The sequence below is a fragment of the Gavialis gangeticus genome, unplaced genomic scaffold (genome assembly GCF_001723915.1).
Source record: "Gavialis gangeticus isolate Ggan-Ray unplaced genomic scaffold, GavGan_comp1, whole genome shotgun sequence".
Lineage (NCBI taxonomy): Eukaryota > Metazoa > Chordata > Crocodylia > Gavialidae > Gavialis > Gavialis gangeticus.
In genome coordinates this window covers 22,337,973-22,353,555 of record NW_017729011.1, presented here as the reverse complement: position 1 = coordinate 22,353,555, position 15,583 = coordinate 22,337,973, and the positions used below count along the sequence as shown (strand labels likewise).

The 15,583-nt window shown below is 39.6% G+C and overlaps 1 protein-coding gene across 2 annotated transcripts in view; it reads right to left on the bottom strand.

The window, feature by feature from the left end:
* CAMSAP1 (calmodulin regulated spectrin associated protein 1) overlaps positions 1–15,583 on the bottom strand; it is a 52,693-nt gene continuing 37,110 nt past the window's right edge. For both annotated transcript variants that reach the window (XM_019510823.1, XM_019510824.1), the window contains 9 exons: positions 15,401–15,492; positions 13,894–13,978; positions 11,056–13,492; positions 8,020–8,156; positions 7,218–7,426; positions 7,017–7,119; positions 6,602–6,717; positions 4,017–4,135; positions 1–2,183 (listed from right to left, as the gene is read on the bottom strand). In XM_019510823.1, the coding sequence (XP_019366368.1) occupies positions 1,881–2,183; positions 4,017–4,135; positions 6,602–6,717; positions 7,017–7,119; positions 7,218–7,426; positions 8,020–8,156; positions 11,056–13,492; positions 13,894–13,978; positions 15,401–15,492 (3,601 nt within the window). In that variant the 3' untranslated portion in view covers positions 1–1,880. The remainder of the gene's footprint in view (positions 2,184–4,016; positions 4,136–6,601; positions 6,718–7,016; positions 7,120–7,217; positions 7,427–8,019; positions 8,157–11,055; positions 13,493–13,893; positions 13,979–15,400; positions 15,493–15,583) is intronic.

Genomic DNA, 15,583 nt, shown 5'->3' with positions numbered 1-15,583 from the left:
TCAGTTAATGGTTTTTATTAAATTTCAGTGCTTTGATAAAATAAATATGGTATATAATATCAAACAGTGAGAAATAAAGCACAAGCATGGAAAGCATGATAACAGAAAAATTACACTCATGATGGTGTTTAATACTTAGCACTTTAGAAATCATAAAGCCTTTAGTTATTTACAGGCAGCCAGCTATCTAACAAAATGTACAATATGTCGCAGCAGCCTATTTAAAAAGTATCCAAAAGGGGAAAGAACTGAGAAGATTGCAATGGAAGACCTTCACTTTCCTCTACTGAACAGTTTATTATGTACCCTATTTCCCCCTTCTGTACAAAACTCACTTTTCAACTCCCATTATTTTTAAAATTTAATAATTACACTGTCTCGTACTTCAGCGCTTCAGTTTCTCTCTAGAACCGGTGTAGTGCCATGGGCACTGCGAGATACATATTCAAGTAACACTTCAAATAAAAGTAAACATGTGCAAACCAAAGATATAAACCTACAAAACCCTCAGGTAGTCGTGTCAAAGAAAGATGTAGCTGGACCGTACTGACAGATAAGTTGCACTGTAGTTCAAGAATTAGAGTTACTTTAAAGCAGGGGAAAAAGGGGAAGTGTCACATGAAAGAATGGACAAGAACTGCAAATATAATAAACCCTGCTGCCCCAGAAATAAAAAATCTGATCTGCTGAAACACACACAGATTTTCAGGTCATAACTCAAGATTTAATATTTCAACATGAAAAGAAATCAAAGCCATTCGACTTTTTTTGGGCTTTTGAAACGAATGCAAATTTTTGTTTAAAAATTGCTTTTAAATGAGAAAAACAAATCAATATATATATTAATATAATCACCCCAAAATTTAAAAAAAACCCCAAAAAACCAAACACACTCCATTTTAGAGCATGCTGCTCATTCAGAATAAAGACAGGACAAAGAAAGTAGAATTACATTTCATGACAGAATAAAAACATTACAATTTGTGATCATTAAGTGCACCATCGTACAGGAGTAACGTGCTCAGCGTGGAAACGTTCTACATCTACCAGAATCTGTCTTTATTAAAGCAAAACATCCTCGGACACTACCTGGAACTGAAATCAATGACAACTGTGCTCCATTCAGCTTGCCTCAAGTTTAGACCAGGCATATTCCAGCTAGTAGCACCTGTATGCCTCTTCATGATTGTGTTTCAGAAATATTCATATTTAAATTCACCGTTATTAATTTTTTTTTTTTTTTTATAAAAGACCCTGCAATCTTTGCAGTGAACTGATACTACAAGTAAACCTTGTTCAGAGCAGCACAGGCTGGGGGGTTTTCAGAAATCTGAGAGCTGGACTTAATGTTGGCAGTAAATACAGTACAACAATATGATATATTATACAGCTCCTCAAAAAAAAGAGTCTCAAAAGGACATTTTCCCCCCTAAAGGCTATTTTTTTTCCAAAAGGAAAAAAAAAAAGTCATCACCCAAGATCTGTTCAATGCTTCTACTGAAGTTCAGAGATTGCCAACTTTAAAAGCGACACGGAAAGAGGAAGGAATGAGATGGAGAGGAAACAAAACTTAATTATTCCCAATTTGTACCAATGCAAACTTCAAGTAAAAGGAAATCCACTTGTTATAGATCTTGCTACATGCACTGTCTCTCTTTTGAAAGCCTCAGTAGTTAGTGCCGGGTGTAACAGCAGATTCATCACTCTCCAAAAACACTGGCATTGTTCCTTCATTCTTATTTACTTGCATCCACAGATTTTGTTGAGAAGCTTCTTAAAAAAACTGGTTATGGTTCTGCACATTTCATACCAAACTGGAGCAAAATGGTAAACATTTCTTCTTTCAACACAATCCCATTCTTCTCCCCAAGAATTCAGTGTCATTTCCGAGTCTGAGTCTTCTTTGGCACTGCAGGTCGCTTGGCTTGCCACAAATGGTTATGGATTGTGAGAGCATCCACGCTGACGGACATGGTTTTGGCTGGAATCACGTTAAACTGTTTTCTGTCTGAACTGTATTTGTAAAGCTTGTCGATCATTTTCTTGGTGATGCTCTTTGGCCCTGTTCCAGTCAGCTTATAGATCTCTTCTGTGTCAGGGTAGTAGCAGTAAAGTGCTCTAAACTGGCAACCAGCATCACGGAACAAAATGATGTAGTGGTTGGCATCACACTTCTCAAGTTCCTATATTTGAAGGAAGACAAATATGGACATTCTTCATAATAAATAGTGCAAAACAGTATTGGGCTATCAATACATTAAGGACAAAGTTGCTTAACAACCAAATTTTTGAAGTAATAAAAGTTTGACTTGAATCTTCTGCACTTTTGTGATGAACTAATATTTCCTGAAATAACATTAAGAGAGCCAGCAGACCCCGATGTGCGAGACAACACAATGCTCTGCCAGAGTAAGGAAAGGGAGAACTCAAGGCACTGAAAGCAACCAACAATATTAGATAGAGAAGCCTTCAAGGTGAAATAAAGGAAAAGAAAGCAAAATAGGAATATAACCTGTACCCCTGTCCACCTTTTCACTACATTTATGCTTCAATTTGTTTCTAATTTGACATCACCAAGTTTTGCAGACTCCTCCAAAATTCATATTACTAAGGGGGCCAAAGGAAAGCCTTGCAATACATGAGTTAGTGACCTATTGAACTAAATTTCTTCTGAAGTTGATATTGGTGGCATAGAAACTCCATACTGCAATGGGACCTTAAGAAAACATAGCGAGCAGATGCAATAATTACGTTAGACCTACTGGACTGAAAACATGATACTCCCTTGCTGGTCTCACACACACAGACGCACACGCAGACCATGACACTGAACTTTCTGGTTTAATGTGGCAAGAGAACCAAAAACAACAGGGAAAAGGTGATCCTGAATATACATTTAAAAAAAAAAAAAAAGATGAGTGCCTTTGGAAGCCCATCTAAATGAAATCTCATTGCTCATCACATAGATTGCTCTTGTAATGGCAAGTGTTTAAATACTTAATACTCTCCATAAAAAGCTATGTTACAAAGCCTTGGAAAACTACATCTACTGATTTAACTGAGTGGATTGAATGATTAGTCACACCAGACATTTCCAGGAGATGAGAAAGCAAGTTGGTATAATCTGTGTCAGCCAAAGAAACTCAGCAACAATGGCCAAAACACAAACAATGAAAAAATTAAATCTCCCACATTTATTCTGAATTATTTTTCTTCCTTTATACTGTACTTCAGCTCGAAATAACTCTAACAACACTGGCTTGTTTCCCTTTCTTGTACTGCTTCTAGTACGTCTTATTTTGAGACATAAATGCATCATAGGAACAATATCAGAATTTCCCTTTGAACTGAACTGCAGATTTCTCTTCAACCGCTTTAAATAAGACAGCCTCTCAACTAGTCAATATTAATATTATTTTCATATGCACATCACATCAGAACCCTTAAAAATGTGGTTCGGGGGCATTAATTTTATTCTAAAACTAAACTGCTTTTAGAAAGCAAACTATTCTCTGCAGTGGTTCAAAGACATGCACAAGTCTAAAATAAAAACAGATTTTGTCATATTAAGACATTTGCTTTATTATATATACTGTACTTTGACAAACTTCTGAAGCAAAAATTATCTTGCAGATAAAAAAAGTTTAAAGACTTTTAAGATCTTATTCTTATGCATCATCTTTCAAAATACACCAAAGTTTTACTTTAGTACTTCACTTAAAAAATTAAACTATTTTGTTCACATATTTCAGCTTAATTCCCACTTTTGCCTGACCTTCCCCCATGCAATATGTACATGCACTTCCAAAATAAGTTGTTCAAGTACAAGCCTCAACACACAAAAATACCCCCAAATATGTGGTGTGAGAGACAACACTGGGTTAATGAAAACATGCTTTCCTTCAGAGGCATGTTAAGGGAAGAGCATTTAAGATAACACATTACTGAAATAAGCATCAGGCATCATCATTTATTGCAAGTGCACCCCAAACCCTGCAGTTTTAGTAATTACTTACCTCCAATATTGAGTTCTTATGTGGTTCATTCACTTTTCCAGCCAGACAGCAGTGGGATATAGCATTGTGAATGATTGGTTTATTTGACTTGCTGCTGGGTTCTTTAAACAGCTTTGGACCTAAAGAAGAAAGACATGAACACACGGGTTACTTGCTGTGTATTATCAATAGGTATCTTTAATATCAATTTTTTTAAAATTTTAATTCTATCCATATCTATGAACTAAACAAGTTTTACACTGATGAATAATGTTCAACACTTTTTTGATGTAAAACACACCAGAAAAGAAGCAGTGATTTAAAAAATAAAAAATTAAGTGAGCAGTGAAGTGAATTTAACTAGAAGAACGCTCATTATTCCATGTATTGAGGGACTCAGTCAAGCCAACGATCTCCTTCTGAGCAACCACTTTCTACTTAAAAGCGCCTTTTCCATTCTGTCAACAGGCAGCCTGGTGGCATTAATTCAGTGGGTGGGCAGACAGTACTAGGAAACTTAAACAACCAAGACAGGTTTGTATCAACAGATGAATTAACCAGAGTCAAGAAGCTGCTCCTTAACTAATCACAGTAAGGAGTTTTCCTTCCTAGTGTCACCTCCCCAAAACTGGAAGCGTTTTGGAACTGGTTATAGAAAGGGTGATGTATTTAATGTGAGAAGTGGTTTACGGTGTTAGTCTTAAGTCAGGCAGAAGGCAGGGTAGATTTGCAATTTATGGACCAACTAAATCAAGCGATGTATAGCATAAGCTTTTGTAAGCAGGGGGCCTACTTCATCAGATGCTGTGAAGGGACTGCAGGAAGCAGAGCTTCTAACAGAAAGCTGTGATTAGAATACAGATAGGGAAGTGGGGAGGAAAGAGATGGGGGGGAACACCTGAGAGAGGCAAGGTAGGTAGGAGAGAAAAAACACCGTTAACCCACTGAAGGACACAGGGGTTGTAGAAGCTAATCCAGGTAATGGGATTAATCCATTGGCTTGATTTAGACCGGGGTGGACCATTATTTCAGCTGGAGGACCACTTAATGAGTTTTGGGGACCTGTTGAGAGCCATGTCTATCCATCACCATCTCGCCATCCTTCCTTCCTTCCAGAATCTGGCCGAAGCTGTAGTTTGCCAGGAGCCCCAATGCTCAACTGTGGACCCAGGCAGGAGCTGGGTTCTGGAGGGAGGAGGGAAGGCGGGGAGAGAGAGAGAGAGACGAGAAGAGAAACGGTGATGCTGCTGCCTGCCCACCTGGTGCAGTAGAAATGCCTGCCTGTGCCCACAGCTGACGCCAGTGGCAAATTCTGCATAGGAGCTTCCATGATGCTGGGAGGGCAGTGGATCAGCTGTGGACATCGCCTGCAGGTTCTTCATTTGGGCTCCTGAACCTGCTGTGTCCACAGCTGATGCCGCCACCTGCCCACTATGTGGAAAGCCCTGGCTGGGTCCACAGCTGACGCATGATACTGCGGGACCCAAGCAGTCCTCCTAGCCCACCTGGCAGTACGTGGCAGCCAGAGCAGCATGCTGACAGATCCAGGGAGTTGGCAGATGTCCACCCATGGGCTGGATCAAATCTGTTGGTGGGCTGGATCGGGCCCACAGGCCATATTTTGCCCACCCCTGGTTTAGACCATACTTAACAATCCAGATTATAGGCAATTTATTTTTCCACAATTTCTTGTTCACATTAATTTTTAAAAGTTGTTGTCTGCGAGGAGCCACTCCAAGATCAGTGTTGGAAAGTCCAGAGAGGTTAAAATGTTCTGCCACAGGCTTGTGTGTCATTCTGGAACCGATGTCAGATTGGTGTTCATTCACTCCAACGCACAGAGATTTGTCAATGTAGACAGCAAAGGGGCACTGTGAGCATGTGATAGCATATATAACATTAGTAGATGCACAAGTAAATGAACCTCGGATATTATAATCCATGTTATTTGGCTCGGTGCCGATGGGGTCTGCACTGATGATGGGGCACAAATGGCACGTGGGTCCAGGGCATGGTCTGGTGCCTTGGTAAAAATAGAAGCTAGGTAGTCCATTGCTGGAAAGACACCATTTGACAGTAGGGGGCTGCCTGTAAGCCAGATTTTCTGCCATGGTGGCCTTCAGATGATAGCCATTTTCCAGAAGGGACTAGAGGTCATTAATGATGTGCATAAGGTGTTAAAGCTGGAGTCTCGGGGTTGGTACTGTAACAGGTGGAGTGGGATCTGAGTCTGGCTCTGCTGCTTGAATGACTATGGTTTTAGGATTGTACTGTGATTGTAGGAATCCTTGCTCCAGATCCTTATGGTTTGCTTCCCAGTCAGTGGAATCAGAGCAGATACTGTTGTAACGTAGAGCTTGGCTGCAGATGATAGATCTATCAATTTGTAAAACATTTTATACAATATGTGAAATATTCTCTACATCTGTAATCCAGTGGCTGAATTTAAAGCTGCTATTAATTAAAGTTTCAGTGCACTAACAGGCCCAAGAAAGGTTCCCAGAAATAAGAACTCAGCACAACACAATCCACCACATTTTCATGACATTTAGCACTCTGAGCTAGTAATAACATAGAAATGACAAAGCTAAAGAGAAATGACCTACCTGTGTATTCTGCCACTGAAGCAATTGAGGATGCAGTTGAAGCGTTTTCCCAGTCTCGCTCTGTGTTCCTGCTTGGATTCCTGCTCAGTATCGGTAAGGATTCCATTGATTCAACTCTGAACAAAGGGTAGATGCCATATTTATATTTTACTGAACATAAAATGGTTTACCAGACAGCCACTCAGGAAAACTCTTTCCCCTCACCCAACCACATTACTTAGCCATACTTTCTATCATCCCTACTTCAAAATGAACCCAAGGTAAAGTGTACTGTTAAAAGCAGTTCAAGATGTAAATGAGACTGAGGAAGGCTTCTCTCTACTAGTTACGTCCACCTATTAGCCACTTCAAAAAATGAAGTAGTATTTAATCCCAACCACATTTCATAACAGAGGCTTTATTTTTAATTGTTTACCGCTGGGATGGAGTGCCACCAGAATGTACGCTTTCGGGTTCAGTTGTTGCTGCTGATGCCAAAGACAGACTGGAACCGGACTGAGCACTGCTTAAGTTATCAGCTACCAAAAAAAGAAAAAAGCAAGCATGGTGTCTGACTTCGTTTTAGCACATCTCCAGACTCAAACAGAGTGAAATGAAACAAACAAATCCAACTTACGCGTGGAAGAACACTTTGTCCCCGAATCGCTGTATGACTCTTCCCGATGAACAGACTTTGGCCTAGGTTTCTTGGGTTTTGATTTAGGTTTTCCAAGCCCTTGCTCTTCTAATATCTGCTGCTGTTTTTTCCTCAAATACTCTTGTTTGATGAGTTCCCTTCGAGCCTTCTCTTCTTCTTTCCTTATTCGGTCTTCTTCAGCTTTGCGGCTAAAAGGCAAATACGGCTTTCAGAGGGTATGCCTACACGTTCAATTCATGCGCTTTAGGTGATGGGCGTTCAATCAAGTACCGATATACAAGCAGGGAGACTGCTCCTAAACACTCTAATTCCAGTGTGTCAGAGCAGATTTGATTCATCAAGTGCGGCAATTACCATGCTCCAGCAACTGCGTGCGTCTGTGTATTAGTGTCCCTTCACTTCAAAATGGCAGCAGGGCACTTTATCTGAACCACCCCCACCATTATTTTGAAGCATGGGGATGCTGATACATGAGATATTTTGGGTGCTCTTCGAGTCGCTCCAATTAAAGTGCCCCTTGTCTTCCCTCCCAACTCCTGGACCACAGGTATAAATGCCCCTTATTGTGAGGTACTAGAGAAAGACGCATTAACCTATTTTAATGTGCATTAGCTAGAGCATAGTTTTTTTGTAATCCTTTAATGCGCATTAATATAGGCTAATGTGCATTAAAGCATGCAAGTAGACGCACCCACAGTATGTAGCAGTTTGCTATTTTTCATCAAAAAGCGTAAGTTTAAAAAAAAAAAATTCCTTTCCACTGTACTAATGTTATGTTTACCGGGCTTCATCTCTTTTTTGTTCAACTTCAGCTTCCAACTGCTGTTTTCGGAGCCGAGCCTCTTCAGCTTTGCGTTGCTGTTTTAAAAGGAATGCTGCACGCTTTTTTGCTAGTTCATCTTCTGCTTTTTGTTCATCCTGCAAATGACAATTCAGATAAGTTAGAGAACTCTGGTGGGGACAAAGGAGGGAATGGAAAAGTTCTGAAGGTCAAAACTGAAAACTTTTACAAAGCTCATTTCTTTGCTACCAGAGCCTGAAAGACGAAGTATAAACTACATTTAAATTGTCTGCTACATGAATAACTTAGCAGGAAAACCTCGTCAGCGTTCTAGTGTTCATGTAGGTCAGCCAAGGAAGTTGGGAAGAGTGAATCTCAATCTCAGTTCAGTGTAGTTTTGTTAACACTGGCATGAAATATAGGGACCATTTGAAACTGCAGCCTATGCTGTATGGTGCGATTGCTATGCTGACCAGGGTATCCAGTATCAGTAACTATTCTATTCTAGGAACATACTAACTCAAGCCAGTTACTACCAACTAGATTATATAAAAAGGTAGAAGTCAACTTCACTCAAGTGTAAATAGTCTACTCCGACTCTAACTCATTTAACTACAACTGAATAAAGAAACACTGTTTAGTTGCCAGCTTGAGATATTTGCCATAATCACCACGATCCGGAAATGCAAGCATATAAAATATTCTTACAGATCCTGTGAATTTTAAACAGCTGCAAAGGATATTACATTATTTGAAAAATATTTAGTGCTTCTGCAGTATCAGAGCACAAGCATAATAGAACTTCAGTAACGTGCCCTTCCCCTGCTCAAAGCCAAGCAACAAAACAAGAAAGGCCTATTAGATTACTTAGATTTAGGATCATTGGCATAGAAACTAACTTTTTTTTGGTGCCTAATACAGTAAGATCCTTATGCAGAACAGCTAGTGAAATAATGAGCACAGGATAAAAAAACACCAATCCCTTTGTCACAGACATCAAGATTTTGAAATCTGGTTTCTTTCCTATTTAGTACAAAAACAGGAAATTCTCCATGAAATACACTTACTACCCTCTCTCTAACTCTACTGGAAGTCAGAGATCCTAGGAGCCCCAATTCTGAGGCAGCTGGACTAGGAGACTGGATGTCTGTGCTGCCAACTGGCCAGCTAAACCTAATCTCTTTGCTCCCTGTCTAGCAGGTTTCAAAGCATGCCTAGAATGATGAGTTTTGTGGGTAACGTGCTAGGCTCCACTGAAATGATTTATCTGAAACACACGTGGTCCAATGGAACATGGAGTTTTCAAGTAATAGGCAAAACCAGTTGGTCGTAATTTGCCTGACCAACAACTGTATATGTTGTCTAACACACCAGGCAAGGTGCAGAAGCAGGACTTACTTCTGGAAGTGTTAACAAGACTCCAGAAAACGAAGAGCAGAAAAGACCAATATAGAAAAAAACAGATACTCTTCAATAAAACAAACAAACAAACAAAAACAACAAGGAACAGAGAAAAGGATGTGGAGCTATTTCATCACAGAGCCAGTGGAAATAAAAGAGCATCTTACGACATTTGTTAGCTGATGTCAAGGTTTTCTCATTTTCTTTAGTTGGGGGTGGCATGCTAAGCTTTTCTGCAATACCTGAATTTATTCCTACTCAAAACCAGCAAATTCCACCTCTTTATCCTTTGCGTGTTTGCCACTATTTGGTGCATGGGAAATATTACAAGTCAGAGTTATCACAGATCATCAACTGAATACTCAAACAATTCACAAGTTACAAGAAGCATTTATGCAGGCTTTACGCTATATTGGAAACAATACTTTTTTGTAGAGCAAATAACACAAGACAAAAGCGTAGTGAGGGATAAGATTTCACATGATAAGATTTAAGAACAAATTGTTTTAGTGGCTGCTTAAATTCATAAAAGTTGTTTTCTATTATTTCTTTGCCAGACAACTTCAAGCCTCACACCCCATAAAGAGCCTTAAATAAAAAAAACTAAGTATATACTTTTAAAAAGTGCTTAACTACTGTTCCCATTATTTGTGAGACATTGCTACAATTTACCATGCCAAAAAAAAAAAATCAGATATTATCTAGAAACAGAAATAGTAGATAAGTGACAATCTAGTCATGGAATAACACTACTGAACATTGCTTTCAGCAAATCTGTTTAACTGACTATAGAATAAAACTGAAAATACTGCAGCTAATCTTTCTAGCTGTATTGGGTGGGATATAAATAAGCAGCTACTCTTTTACCAGCTCGGTGATGCATAGGAAAGGTTTTTTTCTTAATATACAGTACAGGCAGCTTACTTTTTAGAAATAGTTATATGAATATTTGCCAGGTATAGCAAATGATGATTATTCATATTATGCCATTAATATGCCAACCTTCCCAAAAAAGGCTCAGGGAGGCTTACAATAAGAGAAACAGAACAACTCAAGGGGTAACTAGAATAAATAAAATAAACACAATAGCAAATAAAGCAAAGATCTATTAAACATCTCAGCCTAGCTTTAGTTGCTCTTGCTACACTTCTGAAAGACATCCAGGCTCCGGTTCTGGCGGGCCTTGAGAGGAGAGGAGTTCCAGAGCTGAGGAGCAACTGCTGAAAACAACCTCCTCTGTGTTTTTGCCAAGCAAACTTGGCATATTGATGGTACTTGTAGAAGATTGCTCTCAGCTGACCTTCAGGATTCGGAGAATCACAGAAAATGAGGGTGGAAGGGAGCTCAAGAGGTCACATCTAGTCCAACCCCCTGCTCCAAGCAGGACCACCCCAACTAGATCACTGTGACAAGATGTAAGGGAGAAGTAAAAAAACCCAGTCAAGATGCTGGCCTGACACTAATATGCTAGGACCATGACTTTATTCCTTGACTTAAAGAACTTACTTTCACAAGGAAGTCTTTCAGATGCAGCTTTTACCATAAAACTGCACCCATGCAATAGCAAGTTAGTCCAAACCAGCTTGGGAAATGAAGTGAAAGATGAGTAGATGCAACGAAAACTGCAATGTTTACCTTGAAGAAAAACCCCACTCCAGACTTCTGATCACTTTCGCTGATGATGTCTGTAGAGCTCCCTTGGCTTTCAAGGTCTCCTTCATCTGGGGCTTTTAAGTCAGACAAGTCTACTTCAATGAGATTTGCCTTGCTTCGCAGCGGTTCTTCCACTGGAACGTTTTCTTTTCCTGAGCCATCTGAAGAATTTAACCCGGCTTCTTTAAAATCACTGGTCACATCTTTGCTCATTTCAGAGATAATGTTTGCATCTTTGGAAGTGGAGAGACCAAATGCCCGTTGATTACTTTCGTCACGGAGTCTATAGCTGTCAAAGAAACACTTTTCTTGAGGGACACTTCCATGATCTGGACTATTTTCAAAACTAGTTTCTGTTGGTGTTCTAGATGGATTGCTAGATGGAAATGATCTTAAATGTGGTAGTGTTTCTATGCTTTGGGTTGGAGTTTTAATACGCGTTGCGTTTTGCTGTCTATCTTTAGCAACTTTCAAGTCAGCTGGTCTTCCTGAGCGAGGACTTCGTCCTTGACCAAATCGAGGTGGCTTACGAAGACTGCTCATTCCAGTTGGAGAAAGAGGCTCAACAAAATGAATGGATGGTTTTACCTTTTGGTCCTGTGAGTTACTTCTGGTACTGGGTGATGGTACTGTTGGAGTTTTCATAAGAAGTTCCTGTTGCTGAGAAATCTTTAATATAGCCTGCTGAAGCGTACTGATTGTTTCATTTAGCTTTTCAATTGAAAGATCACATTCATTAACGTCCACTTCAGCAACATTATCTTCTAGAAGAGCAGCAGAAATAATCTTGCTTTTTTCTATCTCATGTATAGCAGCAGATTCTTTCGGTTTGTGTTGCTCAGCGAAAGCCAAGTTTTCTTGCATTTTCGCTATTGTCACTTCTTGTGAATCAATAAACATTTCTTCTCTCTCCTCCTCTTTTGCAAGAAACTCCTCAGACTTAGAACTTAAGGAAACTTCATCTAGGTCTTCCCCACCGTGCCGAGAATATTCTTTTGGAAAGTGTTCTGGTTTAAGTGGCTGCGGGACATCAACAGGTTTCCCTTTTTTAACAACGTGCAAGAAAGCTGCCTTGCCCAGCTTCAGTCGCTGCCTAGCTGACAGAGCTTCCATTTTTTTCTTTTGAGCTTCTATTGCCCTTCGCTTCTCCTCCAACTGCATATGGAGTTGTACCAATTCAGAAGCCAAGACATTGACATTGTCTTTATGTTGCCTGTTGGGACTTTGCTCTCGCTTCTGTTTCCACGTAGTCAACGGTGCTGGGCAGCTCTCTGATCCATCTGGTGTGGTCTTCTGGGAACTACTTGTACTAGATTTTGTTTCATAACTGTTAAGTCTCTGGAGCTTCCGTTCTGCAAAGTTAGTCATTCTGACACTCCCACTAGTCAAAGACACGCTGCTAATTTGAGAAATAGTACTCAGGCATGGACTTGAACGCCCACTAGCATCATCCTTATCTTCATGTTCCTTCACCTTCATATCCTCCTGTAACTTTGCAGATTCCTCTTCCCCTATATATTTCGCAACTACTGGGTGGTCATCTACCATTACCATGTCCTGTTCAGCATCCTCTATATCTAGGAGATCTGAATCAGAATCATGTCTCACCATAGTCCATGTAGTATCTGGTACGTGTGCATTAATACCTTTCAAATAGTTGATATTTGCTTTGCTTGCAATGTCTTCATCAGATTTAGCAGCATGAAGAAAGAAGCCTCCAAAGGATTGCTCCTGAACTGAAGGATCCAAGCTGCTAGTAGCTAAAGGCCTAGAGACTTCTAATACAGCATCTGAGAGCGTCATCGAGTCTGCAGTACTAGGATCTGCAACTGTAGTGAAATCTGAACTAGATATTGGAGTAAAAGTCCTATTGAGATCATGGTCCCCATGACTGCTGCTTGCTTTCTTGCGAGACAAAGGCAAGTGTCCCTCATTTAGTCTCTTTGTTAAGAAACTCCTTTGTTTCCCTTCTCCACACTCATCCACTTTGTTGATTATTTGTTTCTCCTTTGCTGGTTTTAGGACTGCAGGCAATAAAGGCTCCAAGTAAAAACTATCTGTTTTGCTTTCCAAGGCCTCGCTTTGCGTTTTTGGAGACCACGTGGTTGCAGCTAGGGTGGGTGCCCTGGAGGATGTACTCGGAAGTTCAGGGACACCATGGCTTGGTGTTTCATCTGATTTGATTATTGCAACGAGTTCTTCATCCTCATCTTCTATTTCAACGTTGTTCAGCAAACTCTTTCCATTTGTTTTAACTGATGCAGCGTGAGGCTGGTGTTTTGGAGTTAGATTGATGATATTGGAAGCTAGACTGTCTTTGCTGATTGATCTAGCCAGGCTGATGCTATCGCCAGAACCAGGGTCCACCTCGCTACTTGTAGAATGATGAAGAGCAAATGGCGTTGGCTGAGACAGAGGCCTAGAAAAGACAGAGCTATTAAAAACAGCCTATGGTGCTAAAGCATAAGACAAGCTGGAATCTATTTAGCTATAGTGACTACAACGTATATAGCCAAAATCCACGCTCTATTTTGAGAGGAGTGGCCTGTATCAAGAATTCCTAGCAACAATGGATGGCAGCTTGAGATGCTTTTGTTTGAGGGTGAGTGATTGGCAGTTTCTGAAAGTTACTATACCCCTTTAAGACATCTCTACTCTCCACCCAAAAATCACTGACCACTTCTAAAATGTGCTAGCCTGAGGCCTGTCTCTAAATAACTCATACATGTTACTGCAACAAACTTCCCATATAATTTAAGCCCATTCTAGGCAAAAGAAGCTCTTGTATATATATTAAAAAAAAGTTAAAATAGAAGTTACCTAGGTTTTTTCTCTGGCCACGCAAGAACTGAACCTCGTGGCTGCCCATCAACTCGAGTCAAAGAATTAGAACGATGACGATGGCCTGGAATATTAGAAAAATACTTGAGAAATTTAGAAATGGCCCTTACACTTGCAATTTTACTCAGTTTAATAATGAATGCAAACTACTTCACCAACAGATGGCAGCAGAAAACAGGTAAACAGTACATAACAAAGCAGGAAAAATGAAATAAAGATCAATGCAACTGAAAAACACTGAAAAAAAACAGGCATGGAAAGTTAAAATTAGCAAACCTATTTATTTGTTTTACCTGAGATAGAATTTTTGTCAGTAAAAACTGTAAGTCCTTTATCGTTTGTTGTTAATAAGTGCTAAATCCAATTTTTCATCTGGGTAGAAAACCATTTTTTTAGTACCGCTTTAACCATTGTTTAAGACGCACTGGAATCTTGAATAAATTTGTTTTTGCTGATAGATACCTTATTTTTTAATCCATTCCCCAACATTTTGTCTACCTAAGAGCAATACCTTGTTTCTGTCCCGAAGAATTTAGGAAGTCAGGCCTATCTAAATTTCTTGCCCTGCGTACTTTAATCAAGGAGCAAGTTCATTTGTGTAACTAGTGATTGTGATAACACTTCGCAGGCAGAAACAAAACAAAAAACCCCCTCTTTCCTGAAGGATCTTAGCAATCCCTACAATAATGTTAGTATTTGATTCTGAAGCAGTCCAAAAGAAACTGAAAGTCTGCATTTAGACTGGTTGTCACTGAATTTATGAACTACTTAAATAACAAATCCCAACTTCTCTCTAAGTTCACTCATAAGTAGTTACTGAGGAAATTAAAAATAAGTGCAGAGTCATAATGGAATTTAGATTGTAACAATGCATATATTGACATGCTTGTAAATATGCCATATTATTTCCTGAAGATAAATACTGTCTCTACCACTTTGTGGTCAGCAGCTCTCCGAATGACATATCTCCATAACCAAACCTCAAGAGATCAATGCATGCAGTTTTACTGAACAGCAGAGCAAGTTGCCAAAAATGATACAACCCATCTCTGGAGATCTGGGAATGGGAGGACTCGACTCCTATGCCCTGTAGACCTACTAAGTAAGTATGCAGTCTAGGTCCTGCCAGAATGTAGCAGTGCTGGCAATCAAAGCACTTCTCAATGTGTCTATATCTTACAATTCATCATATTTTTAAGATATAAATTTAACCTCATCTGATAACTCAGTTTTTGAGTACTTTAGTATTAGTTAAATTGAAGCCTTTTAAAAATATAAAAGCAGCAAAAAGGCCTCCATTTAAATTGCACACATTTAAAGATCATACCACCATATACAACGGGTTCTAGTAGCTTTTTAAATACATAAATGCTCACGAAAGATTTAATTTTGATTCTCTAATACAGGAAAAACCAAACTTCCAGACAGGGAAAGGTGATCCAATGCAGAGTGGACCATCTGCTGACAAATTCAAGTGAAGACATACCTGAGCTATCTTCTTCCTGCAATGATTTTTGTTGCTTCTGTCTCAAGGGCAGCAATGGATGGGAGGGGCTAAAGGCAGGGGTCCCTTTGCCACTAGTTTTGAAAAAGTGAAAATAACAAAACAGTAAATCACTACCATGAGATTTCTTTCTAAAATGGTAGAAAAAAGAAACACAGGAGGAAA